Source organism: Zosterops lateralis, assembly GCF_965231275.1.
Source record: "Zosterops lateralis genome assembly, chromosome: 33".
Lineage (NCBI taxonomy): Eukaryota > Metazoa > Chordata > Aves > Passeriformes > Zosteropidae > Zosterops > Zosterops lateralis.
Window position 1 is genome coordinate 3,077,124 of NC_139793.1, and position 17,187 is coordinate 3,094,310.

Sequence of the window (17,187 nt, forward strand, 5' to 3'; positions counted from 1 at the left end):
TGGCCCACAAGCCCCGCCCACCACTCGCCAGCCCCGCCCCCAGGCCCCGCCCATCGCCCCCAAACCCGCCCTGGCCCCCAAACCTGGAGCCCCTCCCCCCAGGTAAGTCGGGGGTGGGGGGGTTGTGAGGGGAGGGGGCGTGGCCCAGCCCCCCCCGAACCCCCCTGAACCCCCAAATTCCGCAGCCCCGCCCCCGAGCAGGGACCCCCCGAGAGCCTCCGGGCGCTGCGGCAGAGCTTCGCCAGCCTCTTCGCCGACTGACACCGGGACCCCAAAATTGTCCTGGGGGACCCCAGAACAATCCTGGGGACCCAGAACTGCCCCAGGACCCAAAACTGCCCGGGGACCCCAGAACTGCCCCTGGAGGACCCAAAACTACCCCAGGGGACATCCCGAAACTGCCCTGGGGGGACCCAAAATACCCTGGGGACACCCCAGAACAATCCTGCGGGCCCCAAACTGCCCCACGGGGACCCAGAACAGCCCCGGGGGGAACCCCCGAAACTGCTCCAGGGGACCCCAAAATTGCCCGGGGCACCCCAAAACTGCGTGGAGGGGACCCCAAAACTGCCCCGGGACCCCAGAACTGCCCCGGGAGGACCCCAAATATTGCAGAGAGACCCAAAATCTCACCCGGGGACACCCCAAAACTGCCCGGGGGTGACCCCAAAACAGCCCCAGGACCCCAGAACAGCCCTGGGGGACCCCAACACTGCACCTGGGGTGACACCAAAACTGCCCCGGGGGTCCCAAAACTGCCCGGGGGGACCCCAAGAGCACCCTGAGACCCATCTGGGGGGGCTGCACCCCAAAACCCACACGGGGACACCTGAAACACCCCCTGAGGAACCCCCAAAAACCCAAAACTCCCCCTGGAGCACTTCAAACACCCCCTGGGATCTCCCCCAGACTCATCCAGGGGGGCCGTCCCCCAAAACCCCCCCGGGGAACCCCAAAACCCCTCCGGGGGCACCACAAACCCCCCCCGAGGGGACACCCCAACACCTCTCAGACCCATTTTGGGGGAACCGAGCACCCCAAACCGCCCCGGGTTCACCCCCAGACCCATCCGGGGGGCCCCAGCACCCGAGACCTCTCCCCTAAATCCATCCTCGCTGTGCAGCCCCACCCAAATTCCCCCAAATTTCGTCACTTTGCGACCCCCAAATTCCACCTGTGAGGGGAGGGGGGTTCAGGTACTTGGGACCCCCCTAAAACCCACCCGGGACCCCCCAAATCCCAGCCGGGACCCCCCAAATCCAGCCTGAGGGAGGGTCTCAGGTGTTCAGGACCCCCCAAAACCCACCCAGGACCCCCCAAATCCCACCCGAGATCCCCCAAATCCAGCCTGGGGGAGGGTCTCAAGTGTTTGGGACCCCCCAAATCCCATACGGGACCCCCCAAATCCCCTCACGCCCCCCTCGCTCTGTGCTCGCCCCCCCCCCCAATTTGTGGTGGGGGGTCTCTCCGTGTGCGCTCTGTGTGTGTGTGTTTAAGCCCCGCCCCCTCCGCTTGTCCACGCCCCCTTCGCTTGGTCCCGCCTCCTAATTGGCCGCGCCCCATCCAGGCCACGCCTCCTCATGGTCGCGCCCCTATTGGCCCCGCCCCTCCGCTTGGTCCCGCCTCCTCATTGGTCGCGCCCCCGTTGGCCACGCCCCCTCCGTTTGGCCACGCCTCATCATTGGTCGTGCCCCCGTTGGCCACGCCCCTCTGCTTGGCCCCGCCTCCTCATTGGCCACGCTCTCTCGCTTTGGCCCCGCCCCTTTTGAAGGGACAATAAATCCCTGAGCTGCTGTCGCTGTGTCAGATTTGAGGGGGGGAGAAAAGGGAGCGAGAAGGACCCCAAAATTTGGCGGGCGGTGTTTTGGAGAGGGGGGTGGCCAGGAAGGGCCGGGGGTGGCCACAAGACCAGGAATTTGTGCCCACAGAACCTGAGGGGGATTTTGGGGCTGGGGGAGGCACCTGGGACACACCCGTGGCTTCCAAAATAAATTTCCAAAAAAAATTCAGGGCACTCCCCCTTTTGCTCGAAGCATCAAAATCTTACCAAAAAATGGGACTCCAAAAGTTCAAGGATTCCCCAAAAATCCCGGGATTTTGCCCCTCAAAGTTTGCCCGGAATGCTGAGACTCCCCAAAGCGAGGATCCCAAAAAAAATCGGAGTCACCCCCAATTTGGGGAGCCCCTCCCAATTCCCCCTCCCCTGGGGCACCCCAAACGTTCTCCCACACCTCCAGTGCTGAGACGCCCCAAAATTTCCTCCTCCAATCCTGACAATCCCGAAATCGGGGACCGAAAATAATGGGAGACACCCTAAAATTGGGGAGCCGCTCCCACAGCAATGAGTGCGGGTTTGGGGGGTCCCCGCTGTCCCAGGAGGGGCTCGGAGCCCCGGAGCCCGGCGGGGATGTCGCGACATGCGACAGTCGCCGGGACCTCCCGCCCGCTAGGGGGCGCCCCAAAGCCGCGCGGCTATGATGACGTACTTCCGGCTCTGCCGCCCCGGCGCGCCGCGATGACGTCAGAGGCGGCATGGCGGCGGCGGAGAAGGCGCAGCGCTACGAGGCGTTCGTCAGCGACGTCCTGCAGCGCGACCTGAGGTGGGTGACGTCATGTCGCGACTCCAGCCCCGCCCTTCCCCCTCCGAAACTCGCCGGGGCCTCCCCGCGCTCGGCGCTCTGGCCACGCCCCTTTGCCTCAGCAGCGTCACCGCGTGTTGTGGCCACGCCCATTAACACACGAGGCCACGCCCCTCTCCTCTTTAGCCCCGCCTCCACATGATATCTTTATATGCGACCACGCCCCTTTCGTGGCCACGCCCCTCTCTCAGCATCACAACTGGGCGGTCTGGTCACGCTCATTAACCCATTAGACCACGCCCCTTTCACGACCACGCCCCTCATTCTAAGCCCTGCATACATAATAACTGTTAGGTGACCACGCCCCTTTCGTGACCACGCCCCTCTCAGCATCACAACTGGGAGGTCTGGTCACGTCCATTAACCCCATGAGACCACGCCCCTTTTAATGGCCACACCCCTTTGCCTTAGCCCCGCCTCCTCCTCATAACCACATGTTGAGCCCACGCCTTTTAACCTGTGAGGCCACGCCCCTTAATTGACCACGCCCTCTCCCTGCCTGTTGCGGTTCTCCTAAACCCGCGAGGCCACGCCCCTTTCCCTGACCTCGCTCCTTTCCCTGACCCCGCCCATTTTCCTGACCCCGCCCCCGCCCACCGGCGCCCCCCGCAGGCGGGTGCAGGAACAGCGCGACGCCGTCCTGGAGCAGCAGGCGCAGGTGCTGCAGCTCCGCTCCGCCCTCACCCGCCTGCAGGTGCACGGGGGGCGTGGCCTGGGGAAGGGGGCGTGGCTTGGGGAAGGGAGGGGCCTGGAGGGGAATTGGGGGGATCTGGAGGGCGTTTGGGGGGGAATATTTGGGGGTTGGTGGGGGGGGGTTAGGGGGTTTGGAGGAATTTGGAGGGATTCAGGGGATAATTTGGGGGTCTCTCGGGAGATTTGGGGGTCTTGCATTGGATCTCAGGGGATTTGGGGGGTAATTGGGGGTCGGGTGAGGGGGTCAGGTGCTATTTGGGGGATGGTTGGGGGGATTTGAGGGGAATTGTGGGAATTTTGGGAGATTTGGGGGGTGTTTGGAGGAGATTTGGAAGTATTCAGGGGAGAATTGGGGGTCTCTGGGGAGATTTGGGGATGTTTGGGGGAGTCTTGCATTGGATCTCGGGATTTGAGAGGTACTTGGGGGTCTCGTGGGGGGGTTGGGTGCTTTTTGGTGGGATTTGAGGGGAATTGTGGGAATTTGGGGAATTCAGGGGGTAATTGGGGGTCTCCTGGGGGAGTTGGGGGGTATTTGTTGGGCCTTGCATTGGATTTGGGGGGTCTGGGGGTGTTTGGGGTCCCTGTGGGGGCAGAGGTTGGGGGTCCTTGGGGGTGTTTTGGGTTCTCTGTGTTACATTTGGGGTCCCGGGGGGGTTTTCGGGTCCTCAGGACGCCGAGGGCCCCCTGCACACCCAGGTGGATCTCGGCTGCAATTTCTTCGTCAGCGCCGAAGTGTGAGTGAGGCCGGGACCCCCAAAAAACTCCTCGGACACCCCCAAAACCCACCCCTTGACCATTTCAGAGACCCCAGAACTGCCCTGAGTGACCCCAAAACTCCCTCCCAAATTCCCGTCCAGATCTCATAACCCCTTCAAGACCCCATAAATTCCCTAAATTTGCTGCCCCTGGGACCCCAAAAACCCCCTCAGACACCCCCAAAAACCACCCATTGGCCACTTCAGAGACCCCAGAACTGCCCTGAGCGACCCCAAAACTCCCCCAAGACCAGCCTGGGAACTTTTGTGACCCTCCAAAATACCTCAAAATAAAATAATTTAAAAATCCCCAGAATTCCTTTTGAGATCACATTACCCGCCAGAGACCCCACAAATCCCCCAAATTTGCTGCCTCTGGACCTCCACACCGCCCAGGACACCCCATAAACCTCTGGGGGACCCCCCTGACTCCCTTTTTTCCCCCAGCCCGGACCCCCGGCGGGTTTTTGTGGCTCTGGGCTTTGGGTTCTTTGCGGAGCTGACGCTGCCCGAGGCCCTTCGGCACCTGGAGCGCCGCAATTCCCTCCTGCAGAGGTGAGACACGCCCCCGGCCACGCCCATCATTCCTGGACACGCCCCCGGCCACGCCCATCACCCCTGGACACGCCCCTGAGTGCTGGACATTGTCCCCAGGTCATTCTGCCTTGGCCACGCCCACATGTCACAGGCCACACCCTTTTATTGAGACCACACCTACTTAGGCCACGCCCCCATGGCACGCCCTATACCAACTATCCTTGGGGTGGGAGGTGACCACGCCCCTTTTGGAAGACACCCACTTAGGCCACACCCCCGTTGCCACTTCCTGTGGTCACAGGAGGGTCCAGGTGGGCAGGCCACGCCCCCTTCAGCCACACCCACACCATAAAAGGAGATCACATCTCCACCCGTGACCAAAAAGGGAATGCCATTCATCAGGCCATGCCCATGCTGCCCAAGCCACGCCCACACCGTAAAAGGAAGGCACTGCCCACTCCTATGACCATAAAAGGTGTGACCTCACCCTGCCAATCATCTGGCCACACCCACTCCACCTTTTGGCCACCCCTCCTCCTGCAGCCCCACCCATTTAAGCCCTGCCCACTTAAGCTCCACCCCTTTCAGGCTCAGCGATTCCCTGACCCGCGACGGGGCCAAGATCCGCGCCCACATCCGGCTGGTTCTGGAGGTAACCCCGCCCCCTTTGCCTGGCCACACCCCTTACCTGGCCACACCTTTTAACTGACCCCGCCCCCTTTACCTGACCCCAGACCTTACCTGACCCCACCCCTTACCTGGCCACACCCCTTACTTGACCCCACCCCTTTACCTGACACCACTCCCTTACCTGGCCACACCCCCTTTCCTGACCCCACCCCCCTTACCTGACACCACTCTTTATCTGACCCCACCCCCCTTACCTGACCCCACTCCTTTACCTGGCCACACCCCTTACTTGACCCCACCCCTTTACCTGACCCCACTCCTTTACCTGGCCACACCCCCTTACCTGACTTTGCCCCCTTACCTGGCCACACCCCTTACCTGGCCACACCCCTTACCTGGCCACACCCCTTACCTGACTACACCCCCTCTCACCTGTGGCCACGCCCCCAATGCTCTGCCCCTCCCCTCCCAGGGCCTGCGGGAGCTGCAGGGGCTGCAGGACCCCCCCGAGCCCTGAGGGACACCTGGAGTAAACCTGGAGTGACGTGGGATTTTTACACCTGTGTGTAAGCTCGAAGTAAAGTGGAGGGTTTTTTAAACTTTGGAGTAACGTGTGTGTAACCCTGGAGTAAAGTGGAGTTTTTTAACCCTTGGAGTAATGTGTTCCTGACTCCTGAGTGACCCTGGAGTAGCCTCAGAGCAGCCTGTTATGGGCCATGGAGTAAATCAGGAGTAACCTCGGAGTCCAGGCTCCCACCTGAGAGAGACCTGAGACCCCCCTGGGCAGCCAAGACCCCTCTGTGCCCCCCCCCCAGGCACGTCCGTGTCTCTCAAAATCAGTTTTTATTTATCAAAATAAATCAGTTTTTCTCTATATTGTGCTCTGTGAGGGTCGGGTGGGTTCTGCTGCAGCCCCTCCTCTCTTTGGGGGGGTCCAGGGGTCCAGCCCCCCCCTCATACCTGGGACCACTCGGCCGGGGGGTCCCGCGGCCCTTTGGGCTTCCCAATGCGAAAATTAAACCCTGGAGGGGAGCAGGGGGTCAGTGAGGGGGGGATGGACACCCCCTGAACCCCCCAGGACACCAGGGACCCCCCCCAGACACCGAGACCCCCCCCAGGACACCAGAGAACCCCCAAACCCATCTTAGACATCGAGACACCTCCCCCCCAGGACTCCAGGGACCCCCCAGACCCATCCCAGACACCAAAACACCCCCCAGGACACCAGAGACCCCCCAAACTCCGTCCCAGACACCAAGACTCCCCCAGGACACCAGGGACCCCCAAACCCATCCCAGACACTGAGACACCCCCCAGGTCACCAGAGACTCCCCCAAACCCCATCCCAGACACCAAGACCCCCCCCTAGGACACCAGAGACCCCCCCTCAGGACACCAGAGACCCCCATGCTCACCGAGGGAGGGGCCGCTGTTGGGGTCTGCAGGGGGGGTCACAACCTCATAGGCGCCATCCGTGGGTCTGGGGGAGCCTGGAGAGGGGGGAGCAGGGTCAGAATTATCGCTCCTGAGACCCCCCACCCAACAACACCTGGGACCCCTCCCCCCCTCCAGACCCCCCCCCCAGACCCCCCCCTACTGACCTGCCGGGCTGGGGGAGGGGCGGCGCACGGGGCTGCCGGGCAGCGAGCACGTGCCCGAGGGGGCGGGGTCTCGGCCGAAGGGGGCGGAGTCTCTGCCCAAAGGGGAGGGGCCTTTCCCCGCGGCGCCGCCCCCTCGGCGGGGCTTGTTGACCACGGCGTAGGTGACATCCATGGCGGGGGGCTCGGCCGGCACCGAGACGCTCCTGAGGGAGGGGTGGGGGGTTAAAGGAGAGAAGGGACACCTGGCCGGGGTTACCTGTCCCCCCCGCTGGTCAATACTCACCTGAGCAGCGCGGGCCGCAGGGCGCGCCGGGCCACGGCGTCCTGGTACAGGGGGGGCTGGGGAGGCAGGGGGTCACCTGCGGCCCCCCAAAGAGGGGGGGGCTGCCGGAGCTCCCGCGTCCCCCCCTAAACCTCTCGCCCCCCCAGAAAGGCCAGCCCGGGTCGTTTCTTTCACTTCCCCTTTCCGGGGGCAGGAAGTGCCGTGGCCGCCCCGGCCCCCACCCCGCCCCGGATGCCCCCCGAGCTCCGGGCAGGGCCCCCCCTCCTTCCCCTGGGGGGTCCCCAACTCTCACCTGGACCCCGCGGGCCAGGCTGAGGTGCCCGGGGGGCGGCGGAGGGGCCATGGGGGTCCTGAGGGAGGGCTGGGGGGGTCTCAGGTGTGTGTGGGGCACGGAGGGGACCTGGGGGGTTTTCAGGCCCCCCGAGGCGCCGCCCCCGGCGGGAGCCCTGCCCCTGGGCTGGACCCGAGCTCCCCTGGAAATTCCCTGTGGCATTTTGAGGAGGATCCTATGGGAGCCCGGGAGTCCGTATAGACACTGTAGGGGCTGTTTAGGGGCTCTGTGGGGCTTCTTGGGGTCTCCATTGCCCCTTCAGGGTGTCTGGGAGGGCTCTATGGACCCTACAGAGCCTCTGAGTGCTGCTGTGGAGATTTGGGGTCCTTATGGAGCCTAAAGTCCCTGCATGGGTCCCCTAAAGCTCTTCAGGATGTGCCATAGAGCTTCTGGGTCCCCTAAAGCTTTCGGAGGGGTGCCTGTAGAATTTCTAGAGTCCACTAAAGCTCTTGGAGGGGTGCCTGTAGAGCTTCTGGGATCCCCAAATAGTCTTTGGGGGGTGCCTATAGGATTTCTAGGGTCCCCTAAAGCACCGCTGGTGTGGCCGTGGCTCCTATAGCTCATCTGGGGGCCCCTAAAGGCCCTGTGGGGCAATGGAGGAGGGGTCACGCAGCCCCTCGGGTGCCCCCAGGGACATTCAGGGTCCCCTGTGGCCCTTGTGGGCCTGCGGGGGCGGGGCCGGGCTCCTATAGCGCCTATAGCGCCTATAGATCCCTCTGGCCCCGCCCCCCTGCACGAGGCTGCGTCCCGCCCGCCCCCCTGCGTGACGTCACAGGGAGTCACGCGGGAAAAGGGGTGGAGCGGCAGAACCCGCCAAAAGAGGCGTCATTCCCGAGGCCCCGTCCCGCGCCCCCTGATTATCCAGCAGGCTGCAGCCCCGCCTCCTTCCCCCCGCGCCGCGCGGTGATTGGTGGGTGCGGCGGCGTGGTGACGTCACGGGGCGCGCGGCGCGGCGGCCCCGGAAGCGGCGGTGGCGGCGGGAGCGGGAGCGCGAGGGGTGAGCGCGCGCGGGGCGGGGACAGCGCGGGGGCGGGGCCAGAGGGGGGGAACGGCGGTGGGCGGGGCCAGGGCGGGGGCGGGGCCGGGCGGGGAGGGGAGGGGGCGGCCGGGGGGCGAGCGCGCCGGAGGGCGGGGCTTTTACGGGGGCGTGGTTAACCATTTAGGGGGTGTGGCTTTGTGGGATTGGGCGTGGTTTCATTGTAGGGGCGTGGCCAGAGAGGCACGTGTGGGGTGTGCCGGGTGAGGCACTGTGGGGGCGTGGCTTGATGTCAGTGGGCGTGGCCTAGTGAAGACCACCGGGGTGTGGCCGACTGGGTGGGGCCAGAGGGGGTGTGGATTATGAGTGGGGCGTGGCCTGTGGAGCCACGCCCCCAGCGAGCCCACCTCACCTCCCCTACAGGTGCCAGGAGCCCTGACCCCGCCCTTGGTGAAGGCAGGGTGGGGCAGGGCGGGGCTGTTCAGGTGCGCAGGCACCGCCCCGGCGCCCCCTGCTGGTCACAGGTGTGGCGGAGATGGACCCAGTGAGGACAGCAGACACGACGTCCCCAAGTTGTCACCACAGAGGGGAGGATGAGGAGGAAGATGTGACAGCCGTGCCATCATCTGTGTGTCACCCTGCTGGGAATCAGGAGGAGGAGGACAAGGAGGTGGCAGCAGTGGTGACAGCCACAATGTCCCTGGGATGCCATTCTGGGGAGGACGAGGAGGTGGCAGTGACACCCCAAGGTGGGCCGTGTGACAGGGATGAGAACGTGGTGGCAGCAGTGACAGCAGAAGCAGCTACAACATCCCAGGGCTGTCACCCCGGTGACAAAGAGGAGGTGACCACAACAGTGACATCGCCGGGGTGTCCCCCACTTGGGGATGGGGAGGAGGAGGTGACACCCCCGGGTATTCAACCCAGTGAGGAGGAGATGACCACGGCAGCAACGTCCCCAGGACATCCTCCTGTAGGGGAGGAAGAGGAGGTGACAGCGGTGGTGACATCCCCAGGGTGTCACTCTGGCAAGAAGGACATGACAGCAGCAGTGACAACCTCAGGTCAGGAAGAGGAGGAGGTGACGGCAGCAGTGACATCCCCAGCTCACCCCGGCGAGGAAGAGGAGGAGGTGACGGCAGCGGTGACATCCCCAGCATGTCACCCTGGTGAGGAAGAGGAGGAGGTGACAGCGGCGGTGACATGCCCAGCATGTCACCCCGGTGAGGAAGAGGAGGAGGTGACGGCAGCGGTGACATCCCCGGCGTGTCACCCCGGTGAGGAAGAGGAGGAGGTGACGGCAGCGGTGACAGCAGCAGCGGCCACGTCGGGCCCGGGCGGGCGGCGCGGCGTGGACGAGGACGTGGCGGCCGCGGGCTGGCGGGCGCGGCGCAAACACGTCTTCGTGCTCAGCGAGGCCGGGAAGCCGATCTACTCCCGGCACGGCAATGAGGAGGCGCTGGCGGCCACCATGGGCGTCATGATGGCCCTGGTGTCCTTCATCCAGAGCGGCGGCAACGCCATCCGCGCCATCTGCTCCGGTACGGGGCTGGTGGGGGGCTGGAACACCCAAATTTACATAGAGCCACCCATGGGTGACCCCAAACCTGCACAGCCCCACCCGCGGGTAGCCCTGAGACAGCCCCCACAGGTAGAGCCTTCCCTGGTGGAAACAGCCCCCTCCAAAACACATCCCACCCCCAAAAACACCCCTCGCAGGTACAGCTGAATCTACCAAATCAGCCTGGCCAGGTACAAAACTCTCTTCCTCCCCAAATCCCTTTCTTGGTCCTGCCATTCCCCAAAAAAACCTCCCATGGTACAGCCACTCTCCAAAAACAACCGCACACCCCAAAACAACACATCTGGCTAGCCCCAAACCGACTATTCCCGAGTCCCTCCGCGTCTCTCCACCCCGTCTGACCGCGGTGTTCTCTCTCTCTCTCTCTCTCTCCCCGGCAGAGGACCGCACGCTGGTGTTCGAGCAGCGGGGCCCGCTGCTGCTGGTGTCGGTGTCCCGCACCCGGCAGTCGGCGGCGCAGCTGCGGCGGGAGCTGGCCTTCGTCCACGAGCAGATCCTGTCGCTGCTGACCCGCGGCGGCATCGCCCGCGTCTTCGCCCGGCGCCGCGGCTTCGACCTCCGCCGGCTGCTGGCGGGCGCCGAGGCCGTGCTGGACCGGCTGCTCTGCGGGGCCGCCGCCGACGGGCGGTTGTTGCTGGGGGCCGCCCGCTGCCTGCCCCTGCCCGGGGGGCTCCGCCGCGCCGTGTCCGGGGCTCTGCGCCGCGCCGCCGCCGCCGCCCGCCCGGCTCCGGCTCTGGCCGTGCTGGCGGCCCGGGGGAGGCTGGTGACGGCGGCCCGGCAGCGGGCGCTGGCCGAGGGCGGGCGGCTCTGCGCCAGCGACCTCCACCTGCTGCTCAACCTGCTGGGCGGCGGGGCCGGCGCGGGGGCGGGCGAGGTGTGGACCCCGGTGTGTTTGCCCCGCTTTAACCCCGACGGGTATTTCTACGCGTACGCGGCGCGGCTGGGCGAGGAGGAGGAGGACGATGAGGAAGGCGTGAGGCTGATCCTGCTGTCCACGGAGCGGGAGGGGTTTTACGCGGCGGCGGCGTGCCGGCGGCAGCTGGAGGACACGCTGCGGGCGCAGGGCTGGCTGGCCGAGCTGGCGGCGGCCGTGCGAGGGGGAGCGGGGTACGGCCCGTCCCGGCCCGGCGCGCCCGAGCTCCGGCATTTTCTCTACAAACCCCTGGAGGGGCCGGAGGAGATGCAGCAGCTGCCGCAGTTCACCAGGTGTGTGGGGATGGCGGCGGGACGGGGCTGGGCGGGTGGGGGTGTCCCCGGCGTTCACCTGACTGTCCCTCCTCCCCGGCCGGCCGCAGCCCCGAGCTGGAGGAGCCCTACACCAGCGAGGAGGAGCAGCACCGCCTCTTCGACCTGTACCACTACCTGCACAGCCGAGTGCACAGCCCGCACCGGCCCCTGCGCCTGCTCTACCACGTGGCCGAGAAGGAAACGCTGCTGGCCTGGGTCGGTAAATCCCAAAATTAACAGGATACTCGTTGGCAGTGCCATCAGTAAATCCCACAGTCAATAAGATGCCCACTGTTAGTGTGATCAGTAAACCCCACAATTAACAGAATTCTCACTGGCAGTGTGATCGGTAAACCCCACAATTAGCAGAATTGTCACTGACAGTGTGATCAGTAAATCCCACAAATTAACAGAATTCTGACTGGCAGTGTGATCAGTACACAATGAACAGAATTCTCACTGGCAGTGTGATCAGTAAACCACACAACTGACAGAATTTTCACTGTCAGTGTGCTCACTAAACCCCACAATTAACAGAATCCTGACTGGCAGTGCCATCAGTAAACCCCACAATTAACAGAATCCTCACTGGCACCGTGCTCAGTAAATCTCACAATTAACAGACTCCTCACTGGCAGCACCATCAGTCCCTCCCAGCGTTGACAGGCGTGGCTCTCCCCACAGGTGACCAGCAAGTTCGAGCTGTACAGCTGCTTCAGCCCGCTGGTGACCAAGGCGGGCGCCATCGCCGTGCTGACCAAGCTGCTGCGCTGGCTCAAGAAGGAGGAGGACTGGCTCTTCATCCGCTACCCGGCCCCGTTCTGTGCCGCGCCCGCGCGCCCCGAGGCGCCCGAGCCCGAGGGCTGACAATAAACGCTGAGACCCCCGGGAGAGTCCTGAGTCCTGGGGGATTGAGGGGACGTGTCCTGAAGGGTGAGGGGATGGGGGGACGGGGACAGGGACTGAGGGGCGAGGGATGGCAGGAACGTGTCCTGAAGGGCGAGGGATGGCAGGAACGTGGCCTGAAGGGTGAAGGGGTGGCAGGGGCACATCCTGAGGGGTGAAGGGACAGGGGGACAGGGATATGGCCTGAGGGGTGAGGGATGGCAGGGACATGTCCTGAAGGGCGAGGGATGGCAGGGATGTGGCCTGAGGGGTGAGGGGACAGGGGGACAGGAACATGTCCTGAGGGGTGAGGAATGGCAGGAACGTGTCATGAGGGGTGATGTGGTGGCAGGGGTATGTCCTGAGGGGTGAATGATGGCAGGGACACATCCTGAGGGGTGAGGGAGAGGCAGGGGCATGTCCTGAGGGGTGAGGGAATGGGGGGACAGGGACACAACCTGAGGGGTGAGGGGACAGGAGGATGGGGACATGGCCTGAGGGGTGAGAGGACAGGGGGACAGGAACACAGCCTGAGGTGTGAGGGGATGGAGGGACACGTCCTGTGGAGTGAGGGGGTGCCAGGGACATGGCCTGAGGTGTGAGGGATGGCAGGGGCATGTCCTGAGGGGTGACGGAGAGAAGGAAGGGTGGAGAGGACAGGGGGACAGAGAAGGGGAAAACCAAACCGAAAATGAGAGGAATGCGGGAGAGAAAATGGGGAGAAAACCGGCAAGAAAAGGTGGGTAAGAGCAGATAGAAAAGGGGGGAAATGGGGCAGAAAAGAAATGGATGAGGGGACAGAAATTGGTGGGAAAACATGTTAAAAGAAGATAAGAAAATGTGACAGGAAAAGCTGGAAGAGGTGATAAGAAATTGAGGGCAAAAATAGACAGGAAAGGAAGCAGAAAAGAGGGAAGAGAATATGATGGAAGGAGTGACAGGCTGGGGGTGAAAAGGGAACAGAAGATGGTGCCAGGAAGGGACAGAAACAGCTGGAAAAGGGGACAAAAATAAGGGCAAAGAGTGGATGAAAAATGGTGGGAAGATGTGAGGGGGAAAGGAAAAATGTGAGAGGAAAAAGGTGGGGAAATGTGAGGTGAAAAAATAGAAGGGAAATGGTGTGAAAATGTGAAGGGGAAAAGCAGGAAAGCATGAGGGGGAAAGGGCGGGAAAACATGAGAGGGAAAAGGGCGGGAAAACGTGAGGGGGAAAAGGGCGGGAAAACGTGAGGGGGAAAAGGGCGGGAAAACGTGAGGGGGAAAAGGGCGGGAAAATGTGAGGGGGAAAGGGCGGGAAAATGTGAGGGGGAAAGGGCGGGAAAACGTGAGGGGGAAAAGGGCGGGAAAACATGAGAGGGAAAAGGGCGGGAAAACGTGAGGGGGAAAAGGGCGGGAAAACATGAGAGGGAAAAGGGCGGGAAAACATGAGGGGGAAAAGGGCGGGAAAACATGAGGGGGAAAAGGGCGGGAAAACGTGAGGGAAAGGGAAGGAGAGGAGCTGACAGAGCTGCAGAAAGAAGGTGAGAGGAAATGGGTGATGAAAAGGGAGAAAGTGTAAGGATACAAGACAGAAAAGTGTAAAAAGGGGAGCGGAAGGAGGGTGTTGGTGACAGAAAATGGAGCAAGAGGGGAAAAGACTGGAAAGGGAAAGGAGGGACAGAAATGGAAGGGATAGAGGCGACCGGAACTGGAAGAAGGAGGTGGCAGATGGGGGGAACTCGGAAGAACAGAGAAAAGGGGAGGAGGGAGGAAATGTGGAGAGAAAATGCGGAGTTGAGGGTGAGAAAAGAGGAGTGAAGAAAGTGACAAGGTGACACGAGAGGACAAGCCAGTGCCCACCATCGTCACCCCCTATGTCCCCTGTGTCCCCTGCCATGTCCCCACCGTGTCCCTGCAGGCTGCAGTGATGGACGTGGACCCACACAGTGAGGGGCTCTACAGCCAGGACCCCCCGAGACCACCGTGTGTCCCCGTGTCCCCCCGGCCCAGGGACAAGGCGTTCCCAGGTGTCCCCGAGAGACGCAGTGTCCCTGTGTCCTGCCCAGCTCCCCCCTCAGGTCCCCCTGGGGGGATCCCACAGGTGGAGGTGCTGCTGGGGCAGGTGCACAGCATGCAGAAAGGTGAGTGTGAGGGTCCCTGTGTCCCCGCCATGTCCCTGCCATGTCCCCCTGCATCCCACATGTCCCTCTGTCCGTCCCACCGTGTCCCACAGTCCATCAGGCCATGGAACAGGAGCTGGTGAAGGCACAGGGTCACTGTGAGGAGCTGCGCCGGCAACTGGAGCAGCGTGAGCCACCTGAGGGGAGACACTGAGGGGTCTGGGGGATCCCTGAGGGGTCTGCAGAGGGACACTGAGGGGGTTGGGGACACACAGAGGGGTTTGTGGGGTCACTAAATGGTGTGTAGGGACCCTGAGGGGTTTGTGGGATTGCTGGGGGGTCTGTAGGGACCTTGAGGGGTCTGTGGGGTCACTGGGTGGCATGTAGGGACCCTGAGGGGTTTGTGGGGATTCACACAGAGGGGTCAGTGGGGTCACTGGGGGTGTGTAGGGGTCTGTAGGTTCACCAAATGATGTGTAGAGACCCTGAGGGGTTTGTGGGGACTCACACAGAGGGGTCTGTGGGGTCACTGGGGGTGTGTAGGGACCCTGAGGGGTCTGTGGGGACACTGGGGGTATGTAGGGGTTTGTGGGGTCACTAAATGGTGTAGGGACCCTGAGGGGTCTGTGGGGTCACTGGGGGTGTGTAGGGTTTTGTGGGGACACTAAATGGTGTGTAGGGACCCTGAGGGGTTTGTGGGGACACACACAGAGGGGTCTGTGGGGTCGCTGGGGGTGTGTAGAGTTTTGTGGGGTCACAGGGCTCTGAGCTCCCTTCCCCTCCCCGCAGTGGAGCAGCACAAGGAGGCACTGGAGGGGCGCTGGCAGCAGGTGCAGGGTGAGCCCAGGGGGCCTTGAGGTCTTTGGGGACACCCCTCAAACCCTCCCCTGACCCCCCTGACGCCCCCAGATCCCTCTTGACCCCCATGATTCCCTGACCCTTGTGGCCCCTCCTGTGACCCCCACTGTGTATCCCCCTGGACAGAGGGACCCCCTTGGCCCCTGTGACCCCCCTGACCTCTCCCATGACCCCCTGACCCCCCTGACCCCCTGACCTCGACCCCTGTGACCCCCCAACCCCACCAGAGTCACTGCAGAGAGCGCGGCTGCACAAGAAGGAGATGGAGGCCAAAGGTCAGAGGTGAGTGGGGACACCTGTGACCCTCCTCAGCCTCACCTGTGCCCAGGTGACCTCTGACCCCACCTCCCAAACACCCCTGGTGCCCCCTGACCCCCCGCAGGTGCAGCGGGCTCTGCCTGGAGCAGCAGCAGGACCTGGAAGGGACAGAGCAGAAGTTGGAGCAGCTGCGGCACCTGAGGCGGGAACAGAGGTGGGACAGGGGACACGGGTGGGACAGGGGACACGGGTGGGACAGGGGACACGAGTGGGGCCAGGGGACACAGGTGGGGCTGTGAGTGTCACCAGGTGACCCACACAGGTTGTGTGACCCCCATGTGACCTCTATGTCCCCTCACCCGCAGGTGGCAGTACTGCCAGCAGCTCGAGACCATCATGGAGGAGCACAAACACCTTCATAAAACACATGTGAGCCCAGGGCTGGGGTCCCTCACACACCTGGGGGTCCCTCACACACCTGGGGGACCCTCACACACCTGGGAGTCCCTCACACACCTGGGGGTCCCTCACACACCTGGGATCACACCCACACCCGTGTCCCCCACAGGCTCCAGCCCACCTGAAGGCTGAACTGGTGCAGCTGCAGAAGGTGAAGGAGAAGTGGCTGAGCTTGGGTGAGCCCCTGACACCTGAGTGACCCCAGAGGACCCCCCTCAAGCCCCTGAATGACCCCCAGGACACCTGAGCCCCGCAAAGCCAGGTGGGGCTGACCATTGTCCCGCCTTGCCCAGAGCGCCGTATTTTGGAGACGGAGGAGCAGCTGGGCCCGGAGGCACCTGTGATCAGGTGAGTGCTCAGCTCTGGCCACGCCCCCTCAGAGGTGGCCACGCCCACTCAGCACATGACCACGCCCCCTAAACCATTGTTCTTGCAGCCGATTGGTGCAAGAGGAGCAGGAGAAGGCGGAGCGACAGCTGGAGGTGGAGCTGGGCCGGCAGCAGCTGAGCCGGCAGCGCCGTGACAGGTTTGTGACACCTGGGACAGGTGTGTGATCCCCGGGAAAGGTGTGTGACCCCCTCAGGACAGGTGTGGCCCTGTCACCTGGGCCCCTCGAGGCCCCGCCCACCTCCAGCCCCACCCATCTCTGGCCCCGCCCCAGGTTGGCAGAGGAGCTGCAGCAGCTGCAGCGCCCCCTGGAGGCTCAGCCAGAGTGACGGAGGATGAGAGGGACACAGCCCGAGGGACACCTGGGACACCTGTGATACACTTGTGTGACACCTGTGTGACACCTTTGACACCTGTGTGACACCTCTGTGATCCACCTGTGTCTTACCTACGGGCCACCTGTGTCCTTTCATGTCCCCAAATTCCCCATTGTCCTCCCCACCATGTCCCCCTCATGTCCCCAAGTCTCCCTCATGTCCTCCAGTCCCCCCAAGTTCCTCCTGTCCTCCCCATTCTCCCCATGTCCCCTCATGTCCCCTGTGTCCCCTCACGCTCCCCCAGGTCCCCAATGTCCCCTCATGTCCCCTCATGTCCCCAATGTACCCCCAGGCCACCTTGTGTCCCCCAATGTCCCCTCATGTCCCTGATGTCCCCTCATGCTCCCCATGTCCCCCCATGTCCTCTCACGTCCCCCATGTCCCCCCATGTCCCCTCATGTCCCCTCATGTCCTCCATGTCCCCAATGTCCCCCATGCCCCTCCAGATCCCCTCATGCCCCACCATGTTCTCCCAGGTCCCCTCATGTCCCCAATGTCATCCCAGGTCCCCCCACGTCCCTCATGTCCCCAGTGTTCCCCATGTCCCCCCAGGTCCCCCCAGATCCCCTTTCGTCCCTCAATGACCCCCATGCCCCTCTAGACCCCTTCAT

The 17,187-nt window shown here is 63.4% G+C and overlaps 4 protein-coding genes across 5 annotated transcripts; 3 read left to right on the forward strand and 1 right to left on the reverse strand.

The window, feature by feature from the left end:
• Positions 1-2,514: 2,514 nt before the first annotated feature.
• On the forward strand, positions 2,515-6,128 carry UXT (ubiquitously expressed prefoldin like chaperone). 2 transcript variants are annotated; one of them, XM_083881362.1, is made up of 6 exons: positions 2,515-2,600; positions 3,252-3,333; positions 4,002-4,066; positions 4,535-4,642; positions 5,213-5,276; positions 5,727-6,128. In XM_083881362.1, the coding sequence occupies exons 1-6, from the start codon at positions 2,533-2,535 to the stop codon at positions 5,769-5,771; spliced, it is 432 nt and encodes a 143-aa protein (XP_083737488.1). In that variant the 5' UTR covers positions 2,515-2,532; the 3' UTR covers positions 5,772-6,128. The 2 variants fall into 2 exon arrangements, with proteins under 2 accessions (XP_083737488.1, XP_083737489.1); XM_083881363.1 differs by lacking the exon at positions 4,002-4,066.
• Positions 6,129-6,169: 41 nt separating this feature from the next.
• On the reverse strand, positions 6,170-7,481 carry PTPN18 (protein tyrosine phosphatase non-receptor type 18; the record flags this gene model as incomplete). Its single annotated transcript, XM_083881302.1, has 5 exons — positions 6,170-6,276; positions 6,670-6,744; positions 6,856-7,058; positions 7,139-7,194; positions 7,431-7,481. The coding sequence occupies 5 exons, from the start codon at positions 7,479-7,481 to the stop codon at positions 6,209-6,211; spliced, it is 453 nt and encodes a 150-aa protein (XP_083737428.1). The 3' UTR covers positions 6,170-6,208.
• Positions 7,482-8,906: 1,425 nt separating this feature from the next.
• MON1B (MON1 homolog B, secretory trafficking associated) lies at positions 8,907-12,134 on the forward strand. The gene is made up of 4 exons (XM_083881451.1): positions 8,907-9,986; positions 10,408-11,233; positions 11,323-11,470; positions 11,939-12,134. The coding sequence occupies exons 1-4, from the start codon at positions 8,981-8,983 to the stop codon at positions 12,119-12,121; spliced, it is 2,163 nt and encodes a 720-aa protein (XP_083737577.1). The 5' UTR covers positions 8,907-8,980; the 3' UTR covers positions 12,122-12,134.
• A 696-nt stretch (positions 12,135-12,830) lies between these two features.
• SYCE1 (synaptonemal complex central element protein 1) lies at positions 12,831-16,825 on the forward strand (the record flags this gene model as incomplete). The annotated part of the gene is made up of 11 exons (XM_083881303.1): positions 12,831-12,878; positions 13,928-14,258; positions 14,351-14,425; positions 14,949-15,074; positions 15,323-15,377; positions 15,478-15,567; positions 15,719-15,782; positions 15,922-16,008; positions 16,075-16,160; positions 16,249-16,338; positions 16,474-16,825. The coding sequence occupies 11 exons, from the start codon at positions 12,831-12,833 to the stop codon at positions 16,526-16,528; spliced, it is 1,107 nt and encodes a 368-aa protein (XP_083737429.1). The 3' UTR covers positions 16,529-16,825.
• Positions 16,826-17,187: the final 362 nt, after the last annotated feature.